Source organism: Megalops cyprinoides, chromosome 16, assembly GCF_013368585.1.
Source record: "Megalops cyprinoides isolate fMegCyp1 chromosome 16, fMegCyp1.pri, whole genome shotgun sequence".
NCBI classification, from domain to species: domain Eukaryota; kingdom Metazoa; phylum Chordata; class Actinopteri; order Elopiformes; family Megalopidae; genus Megalops; species Megalops cyprinoides.
In genome coordinates, this window is record NC_050598.1 from 30699052 (window position 1) to 30709051 (window position 10000).

At 50.9% G+C, this 10000-nt stretch overlaps 1 protein-coding gene across 1 annotated transcript in view; it reads right to left on the bottom strand.

Annotated features, from left to right (window-relative positions):
* Positions 1–10000, bottom strand: part of dnah2 (dynein, axonemal, heavy chain 2) — an 86221-nt gene that overhangs the window by 12094 nt on the left and 64127 nt on the right. The window contains exons 58-72 of the mRNA XM_036547675.1: positions 8714–8853; positions 7699–7831; positions 7212–7351; positions 6758–6968; positions 6511–6627; positions 6244–6385; positions 5781–5950; positions 5304–5420; positions 4989–5153; positions 4303–4428; positions 3442–3590; positions 1845–1911; positions 1165–1315; positions 592–740; positions 124–257 (exon numbers count right to left, since the gene is read on the bottom strand). Of these exons, the coding sequence (XP_036403568.1) occupies positions 124–257; positions 592–740; positions 1165–1315; positions 1845–1911; positions 3442–3590; positions 4303–4428; positions 4989–5153; positions 5304–5420; positions 5781–5950; positions 6244–6385; positions 6511–6627; positions 6758–6968; positions 7212–7351; positions 7699–7831; positions 8714–8853 (2111 nt within the window). The remainder of the gene's footprint in view (positions 1–123; positions 258–591; positions 741–1164; positions 1316–1844; positions 1912–3441; positions 3591–4302; positions 4429–4988; positions 5154–5303; positions 5421–5780; positions 5951–6243; positions 6386–6510; positions 6628–6757; positions 6969–7211; positions 7352–7698; positions 7832–8713; positions 8854–10000) is intronic.

The window sequence follows — 10000 nt, forward strand, 5'->3', positions numbered from 1 at the left end:
ACCTGGTTACGCTGTGCCAGGTTAGCTGTGTCTCACAGGCCTGGTACTTGGTTACACTGTGCCAGGTTAGCTGTGTCTCACAGGCCTGGTACTTGGTTACACTGTGCCAGGTTAGTTGTGTACCTGAGAATCTCGTCCTCCAGCTCCTGAAGTTTCTTCTTGCCTGAGGCGATGTTCATCACCAGCGAGTCCTTCTGCTCCTCCAGATCAGGACGCTCCTTCCTCACTACAATCCCGAGAAGCTGGGCTTCCAGACCCTGCGACACACACACACACACACACACACACACACACACACGCACGCACGCGCACACACACACACACGCACGCACGCACACACACACACACACATGCGCGCACACACACACACAGGCACACACGCATACAGGCACAGATTCACACAGACACAGATACACACACACACAATATTGTTTTTTCCATAATAATGATTTTTTTTTTCCATTATTAACTTCTGAACATGAATTTGAGTACTGGTGACTTGGACTTCGCCTTGATTACTAGTGACTTGAGACTCAACCTGCTAGAAAGCCTCTTCCTCCAGTAGCACAGCGGCCCTATTAACACACTGACCTGCTCCTTGACAGCGAAGTTGACAATGGTGGTCTTGGTGGAGATCTCTGGGGTGTAGTGGGGGTTGGACAGCTTGGTGGTGATGTAAAAGCGGAACTCTGGGCTGTACTCCACCTCTTTATCTCCCAGCTTCATCAACAGACGCCCACCTGCAGCACAGGTAAGACAGGGGTCAGAGGTCAGGCAGTAGGCTTGGGTTACAGGTGAGTATTCAGGGTAAGAGGTCAGGCACTGGGGTTGGGTTAGGGGTGTCGATTTTCAGGGTCAGAGGTCAGGCAGTAGGGTAGTTTTAGGGGTGTCAGTGTTCAGGGTAAGAGGTCAGGCACTGGGGTTGGGTTAGGGGTGTCGGTGTTCAGGGTAAGAGGTCAGGCACTGGGGTTGGGTTAGGGGTGTCGGTGTTCAGGGTCAGAGGTCAGGCACTGGAGTTGGGTTAGGGGTGTCGGTGTTCAGGGTCAGAGGTCAGGCACTGGAGTTGGGTTAGGGGTGTCGGTGTTCAGGGTCAGAGGTCAGGCACTGGAGTTGGTTTATGGGTGTCGGTGTTCAGGGTCAGAGGGGCGTGGGGCAGCAGCTCACCGACGCGTTTGAGGGACTTGTTGAGGATGGGCGCCAGTGAGGGGTCCAGCTCCTCCTGCACATTCTGCAGCAGCACTGGCGAGCCGAATTGCACGGCGTTCTCCAGCGTGCGCAGGAAGTCCGGCATCTGCAGGTCGATCACCTTCAGGCCCTGAGAAACCCGGGAGACAAACACTGTCCCTCAGTGCACCCTTCCACCCACAGCCTATCAGAGCAGCTGAGAGCTCCACTGCCCGCAGCCCATCACTGCCACCTCCACAGAGCCGGAATTCAGACGAGTGAAAGAGAGCACAGGAGAAAGCACTGCAGAAACCGAGACACAAAGAAATCATGAAACTGGCGAGCTCTAAGCGAGAGAGGAAAACTTTTTGACTCAGCGAATCACAATGAAAAAATAAACATAAGGTGGTTTTCTGTCTTTGTCACAGTGTGGGTAAACGTACCTGTAGAGTATATTGTTATTCATGAGGTGCTGCAGCTTTTTGAACAGAGACAATATGAAGTAAACTGAAATGATCTACATAAAACACATGTAAAAAGGCCTGAAAAGAGTGAGCGTGGCTGACAGCGTGTGAGACATACAGAGGGAGAGAGAGGGAGCTACAGAGGCAGGGAGAGAGAAGTGTTAAAGCTAGCACGCCTTGAGTCTGCGGAGAGAGGTAAATATGTAAATCACTCACTCTCTCTGTCTCCATGTTCTTGATCCACTTCAGTGCCTGTCCTTGAGGGTCTACCATTAGAGGCCATCTTAGGAGCGAGGGAGGGAGAAAGAGAGAGAAGTTCAAAGAAGACTCCAAATAATGCATGTAGGGAAGAATTAGGCCAGATCCCATTGATAGCAAGCACCCACAAAAGGAGTGCTAAATTGATGGATGCATCTGAGAGAACTTTTGCAAATGCACACAGCGTTCGAATGCTTGATTGCTTGTACCCAGAGTGAGAACACTGGGGTTAATGTGAAACCAGAACAAATAGGAGGCATTCCGCACCCCCTCCTGAGGACGGGGTGTGTTAGCAAATGCACTCTGGACAGAAGGTACTGCAGTCCTCTTCACTCATAACAGGGAGTGAGTGATGCCTGTAATCCTTTATTGAATCTCTAAGAAGAAGCTCCCAGAGTTCTACTTTTCTATTAATGTTAAAACACAAGGATTCAAGCCAAAATAAAATAAACAGCTGTTAGAATAGCCAGTACTGTGTTTATCATTTTTTAGCTATTCGGTGATGAATAAACAAGTATCGGTAGCTACACACAGTACCTGACATTTAGCATTGGCTGAGCAGGGGTAGAGTGAGACCCAGCAATCTCACGCTGGGCCAGACGCACGGAGCACAATGGGCTCAGAGCAGCAGTTTGGCTGCCGTCCCCCTGTTTCTGGGGTTCTGCAGTCTCATTGTGCGAATAAATAATCAATCTGCCTTCAATGAGCTCAATTCTGGCAGGAACTACAGTATGTGAGTGGTGTATTGTAGTGAAACACAGAAACCATGTCATGCATATCTAAGGCAGCAAATGAGTAGCTTTTAGCCAGACAAATTTCTTATTTGAAATTGCTGAAACCAAATGCATTTCTCACATCTCTTTCACACCAAAGTAACACAGAACTTCAGACAGCAATAGGCTAGAAATCAGGTGCCGTAGAGTATGAGAAAGGGCTCTGAGATCCAAGTCTCAAAGACACACTACAGTTTAAAACATGAAAAACAAACCTTGAAAGTACTAAACCCCAAAAAGAGTCTGCCAAGTTTGCCAAGCTGCTGACCCAATAACCCATATTCACATGCTCAGACCAGCTCTGCTAACAAAACACAGATCAGTGTCAACTAAACTGCGAAATGAAACCCAGAACTCTTATTTTTAATATCAGGACAATGAAACTAAAACACAAAGCAGACTTGATTGCTGTCAGGCCCCACGACATGACCACACATTAGCCAAACATCTCCTCACTGTCTGGTATTCAACAGATCGGAGACAGGTCGGACACAAAAAACACTGTTCCAAGCCCCCTGATACCAACTGAGAATTCAATTTTTGCAGACTGTGGGTTTCTTCCTCTTTGCACCGCTGTTTTTGTTTGTGTCGGGTTCAGAGCACACCGCCTGTTACATCACCATCCTCTGTACCTGCGGGCCTGTGTAAGACTGCATGCTCATTTTTAATCCTGCATCCCAACAGCCTCCTTAACATAAACACATTAATCCTGCCTGTGAGGATGACCCTGCGCTATCAGCAGCGAGCGGGTCACACCGCCAGCTCGGAGCACCGTGTCTGACCTGTTGCCGCGGGTGACGATGACGCCGTTCTCGGTGGAGAAGGCGTCGGACGGGAGGCCCTGGATGTTCCAGCTGCGGACGGCGGTGGGTTTGGACAGGAAGGTAGCGAAGCTGAAAGCAGGGGAGCAGGGCACCTGCAACTCGCGGATCTGACAGACACACACACACACACACACACAGACACACACACACAGACACACACACACAGACACACACAGACACACACATACACACACAGACACACACAGACACACACACACACACACACACACACACACACACACACACACACAGACACACACACACACACACACACACACACACACACACACACACACAGACACACACACACACACACAGACACACACACACACACACACACACACACACACACACACACAGACACACACACACACACACACAGACACACACACACACACGCATATACACACACACACACACGCATATACACACACACGCATACACACACACACACACACACACACACACGCATACACACACACACGCATACACACACACACACACACACACAGAGACACACACACACACACACACACACACACACACACACACACACACACACACACACACACACACACACAGACACACATTGAGGACCAGCTGGCAATTCTGCAGTAATTAAGCTACCCCTCCACAACCTGGACAAATGACTGTCCCACAAAAATAGCCAGTCCTAACGGGAAGGGGCACCAATGGCTGTGCAGTGTGTGAAAGTGTGACGAGGCTGGCATAAATGAATCCTCATAAATCCTGGCTGGATTTGACTTAGAAAGAGGGAGGATTAGAGGCGATGCAGAAGGCAGAAGGCAGAAGGCAGACCTGCTTCATCCAGATGTTGGCCACAATCTCGTCTCGGTAGTTGGACAGGAAGGGGCCCATGTAGGACAGGAAGGCAGCCGCCAGCAGGCAGTCTCCCACCAGGAAACCCATGTCCTCGTCCAGACCCTGCCACACACACACCAGTCAGACAGGTAAGCAGGTGTGCAAAGCATCGTAGGTGTTCAGGTGTGTAAGAGCTCTGAGATGTAGGCAGGTGTAGATCGGTATGGATAAATTGTAGGTGGCCGTTTTTTTAAGGTGTGTGTGGTAGTTAGATGTCAGGTGTGTGAGGTGAGTGTGGAACTGTAGGTGGCCGTTTGTGTAAGGTGTGTGTGGTAGTTAGTTGTCAGGTGTGTGAGGTGGGTGTGGAACTGTAGGTGGCCGTTTTTTTAAGGTGTGTGTGGTAGTTAGATGTGTTAGGTGTGTGAGGTGGGTGTGGAACTGTAGGTGGCCGTTTGTGTAAGGTGTGTGTGGTAGTTAGATGTGTTAGGTGTGTGAGGTGGGCGTGATAGTTAGATGTCAGGTGTGTGAGGTGGGTGTGGAACTGTAGGTGGCCGTTTGTGTAAGGTGTGTGTGGTAGTTAGTTGTCAGATGTGTGAGGTGTGTGTGGTAGTTAGTTGTCAGATGTGTGAGGTGTGTGTGGTAGTTAGCTGTCAGGTGTGTGAGGTGGGCGTGGCAGCAGGCACCTTGACCGTCTCCTCCCAGCGGACCCTCTCTCCCGCCAGCCCTGTCACCAGCTTGGCGGCCCGGTCCAGTTTCAGCTCCATGTCCTCTGACCTCTTGCGCAGGTCCTCCTTCTGAACCAGCTTCTCATCATACTCTCTCTTCAGCAGCTCCAGTTTATCCCCCACCTGACACACACACACACACACACACACACACACACGTTAGCATTTCTCTGTTACACACCCATCCAAGCAAACTCTCCCCCCTTTCAACCTGTCTACCTCACACACACATACCCACACACAGTATGGTCTCTGCGTGTTACACACTCTCACCTCTTTGAGTTTGGCCTGGGACTCTGCCAGAGCCGCCTGCTTCTCTGCCAGCTGAGACATGGCTCCATGCAGCCGAGCTCGCTTCGGCTCCACCACCCGATAGATCCTCCCGTACACCTGCAACACACGCACACACACACACACACACACACACACACCCATACACACACACACACACATACACCCATACACACACACACACACACGCACACACACACACACACACACACGCACACACACACACACGCGCACGCGCACATGCACGCGCACACACACAAGCACACACACACACACACCCATACACACGCACACACCCATACACACACACACACACACACCCATACACACACCCATACACACACCCATACACACATACACACACGCACACACACACACACACACACTTCAGTGAGTGCAGGGTTGATGGAGGTGGCTGTGTGAGTGTGTTCCCAGGCTGACAGACGCGCTGGTTCTGACCTCCATGGCCCGCACCCACATGCAGAGCGACTTGGCCGCCAGTGACACGCGGCCGATGATCTCAGGCTGGAAGTCGGCTTGCGCGCAGTAGTGGCCGATCTTCTTCAGCACACGGTCCGAAATGTTGTCCTTGTCAAAGTTGACCAGCTGCTTGATGAAGTTGGACTCTCCTGAGAGACAGAGAGGACTGTGGATAAGCCGCAGGGGCAAATCTGAACAGATGTTGTTATTAAGCCTCCTTATAGCTTCCTTTTTTCCCCTCCATCCCTGCCACCTTTCCAACTTTCAGTCCCCTTTCTCCTCTCCTCTTCCCACTTCTCTCTTCTCCTCTACCTCTCTGCTCTTTCTCATCACATCACATTACATTATTGCTAAATATTATAATATTTAGCAGACAGTCTTTCCCAGAGCGACTTGCATACAGCAGGCTACACTTTTACCCGTTTATAGCCGGCACTCTCACCCAGCTGTCTCTTGGCCTCCGCCCACGAGGGCTCGTTGCCCCTCAGGATCATGACGGCCTGCATCACAGTCTCCACCAGCGCGGGGGGGCGGCCGTATGACTTGATCTCCGTCATGTCCTTCTTGTTCAGGGACTCCAGGGCCTGGGGGAAGCAGAGGGAGATAAGGAGGAGGAAGGAGGAGAGAGACACAGACACAGTTACTGCACACCTGTGGGCTGTGAAAGGCTGCAGGTGGTGAATAAGGCCCCTCCTGTCCCCAGACTCGCCTTCATGGCCTCCTCCAGCGCGGGCAGAGCCTCGTCCAGGTCTCTCTGAGCATTCTCTGCCATGGCCTTACAGTTAATCTCCTCCGCACCGATCTTCTCACTGTTAGCACTCACCGTCTACACACACACACACACACACACACACACACACACACACACACACACAGACAAACATGGTTTGTGATGTTGTAAACAGGACTCCTTAATGACCCGCTCATGTGTTTTTGGTAGCTCCTGCCCCTGTCACCTTCTGCTGCTCGTCGGCCTCTCTCTTCTGCTGCACGATGACGCACAGGTACTCCTCACACTCCTTCTGGAACTCCGCCACCTTCTTCTTGGCATCCTCCAGCTCCAGCGACATGGCCTCCACCTTGGTGCGCGTGTCGTCGATCTTAAACAGACCGTTGCGGAGCTTGGTCACCTGATCTCCCAGCTCCTTGCGCTTCTCCCCCAGGAGCCTGGACACACACACACACACACACACACACACACACACACACACACACACACACAGAAAGGCACACAAACAGACAGACAGGCACGGAGGGAAAGCGGGGTGCAGAAAGACAGACAGATGGAGGGGGGAGGGACAGAGAGTGCTGTGATGAGGCTCACTCACTGATGATGACGCTGGACTGAGTCACTTTGGGATGAGAGGGAAAGCAGTGCATTGTGGGGAGGGAAGGGGGGGGTTGGGTTACTTCTTGTATCCTGACACCAGCTCCAGGTAGTTTGTGGGGGTGACATAGTTGTGTCTCTTCAGCTCCAGCTTCATCTTCTGGGAGTACTGGTCCACAGACTGGTGCATCGTTACGAAGATGTTGGCCACTTTGTTCTGGATCTGTGGGGAGAAATGTGTTTGACTCTGGCTCACTCTGCAGGCCAATGCAATGAGAGAGCACACATTAGCTATATGTGTGTGTGTGGGTGGGTACAGCAGGGCCAGCACAGTGCGAGAGGCAAATACACTCAGAGTACACGGTACAGCATCTGTGTGTGAATGGGAGTGTGTGTGTCTGAGTGTGTGTGTGTGTGAGACTGTGAGTGTGTGTGTGTGTGTGTGTGTGTGTGTGTGTGTGTGTGTGTGTGTGTGTGTGTGTGCGTGAATGGGAGTGTGAGTGCGGGCATGTGAGTGTGTGTGTATGGTGTGTGTAAATGTAAATATGAATGTGTTGGGTGTCTGCTCACCCCCTCCACGTCCCCCAGTGCCAGCCCGTCCAGGTATCTCTCCGCCACCTCCAGCAGGGCGTCCCGTGGCCACTCTGAGAACCAGTCGATGGTGGTGCAGTTCACCAGCGCGGGGTACTGCCGGATCCGGTTCCTGCCAATCACACGCTAACAGAGTCAGCAGAGAGGAAAACAGCTCATCATCGCTCCATCGCCACAGTCAGCTCTCACATCCAAAGGGACCGGGATGTGGCTACATCTGCATACAGCGCTCAGCGGACCCCAGAGCAGCAGCTACAGCGCTGGACGAGCTCCTTAGCCCCAGCTGCTGCAGTGATGACTGACACCCACAGTCTCACTGACAGTGGCAGTATTTATGAGAGGTAAGAAGAGTGATAGATACTGTAGGTCTACCTGCATGAAGAGAGGCATACAGGCCAATAATGGTGACTGCCAACACTGCTGCATCTTTGTAAACAAGCAGAACAAATCAGCAAATCTGTACATCTGATTAAGCTGCTGTCTTTTTGGCTGTCATTTTTAATTAGAACTGGCCCCAGGTCTTACAAGCCTCCAGCCAACATGTGAATCTCATCTGTGAGGAATTCTCAGCGAAAGCGAAAAGCGAACTGTGACCAATAAGATGATAAAATGGCGTGCGTTTTCCTGGCCAGCAGCGTGAAATGCGTAATGAGGCATGGCAGATTCCTGCATGTACACACTGTCAAGAGCTATTCATGCCGCCATATGTGTCTCAATTCACAGCTCTCAGAAAAACCTTCATGTTCAGCCATGTCTGAGTCACCAAACCAAAAGCCCAGATGATTCAATGTGCTTTGATTTTAAAAAGATTGATTTGCTGGACTGGGGAACAGAAATTCAGCACGACTGATACAACAACAGTTTACCGTTCCCATATGTGTTTGGCCAGGTATGATACAGGTGTGCAGTCTGAGAGTGTGTGGTGCCTGTGTGTATTGTGAGTGTGTGTGAGTGTGTGTGTATTGTGCGTGTGTGTGTGAGTGTGTGTGTGTACCTGAAGGGGTCTCCCACAGGGCTCATGCACAGCACAATGTGCAGGTTATTCCTCACTCTCTCAATCAAGTAGTTGAACATGGAGTCGGGCGTCTCTAGGACTTTGTCCTTTCTGGCTGCATCTGAGAGAGCGCTCTGAACCTGAGGGCAGACACATACAGTGTGACAGTGACACGTCAGAGTGAGTCTGAAAGTGTGTCTGTGTGACAGTGATGTGTCAGAGTGAGGCTGAAAGTGTGTCTGTGTGACAGTGATGTGTCAGAGTGAGGCTGAAAGTGTGTCTGTGTGACAGTGATGTGTCAGAGTGAGGCTGAAAGTGTGTCTGTGTGACAGTGATGTATCAGAGTGAGGCTGAAAGTGTCCCTGTGTGACAGTGATGTATCAGAGTGAGGCTGAAAGTGTGTCTGTGTGACAGTGATGTGTCAGAGTGAGGCTGAAAGTGTCCCTGTGTGACAGTGATGTATCAGAGTGAGGCTGAAAGTGTGTCTGTGTGACAGTGATATGTCAGAGTGAGGCTGAAAGTGTGTCTGTGTGACAGTGATGTGTCAGAGTGAGGCTGAAAGTGTGTCTGTGTGACAGTGATATGTCAGAGTGAGGCTGAAAGTGTGTCTGTGTGACAGTGATGTGTCAGAGTGAGGCTGAAAGTGTGTCTGTGTGACAGTGATGTGTCAGAGTGAGTCTGAAAGTGTGTCTGTGTGACAGTGATGTGTCAGAGTGAGGCTGAAAGTGTGTCTGTGTGACAGTGATGTGTCAGAGTGAGGCTGAAAGTGTCCCTGTGTGACAGTGATGTGTCAGAGTGAGGCTGAAAGTGTGTCTGTGTGACAGTGATGTATCAGAGTGAGGCTGAAAGTGTGTCTGTGTGACAGTGATGTATCAGAGTGAGGCTGAAAGTGTCCCTGTGTGACAGTGATGTATCAGAGTGAGGCTGAAAGTGTGTCTGTGTGACAGTGATGTGTCAGAGTGAGGCTGAAAGTGTCCCTGTGTGACAGTGATATGTCAGAGTGAGGCTGAAAGTGTGTCTGTGTGACAGTGATATGTCAGAGTGAGGCTGAAAGTGTGTCTGTGTGACAGTGATGTGTCAGAGTGAGGCTGAAAGTGTGTCTGTGTGACAGTGATGTGTCAGAGTGAGGCTGAAAGCGTGTCTGTGTGACAGTGATATGTCAGAGTGAGGCTGAAAGTGTCCCTGTGTGACAGTGATGTGTCAGAGTGAGGCTGAAAGTGTCCCTGTGTGACAGTGATGTATCAGAGTGAGGCCGAAAGCGTCTGTATCAAAGTGTGACTGAAAGGC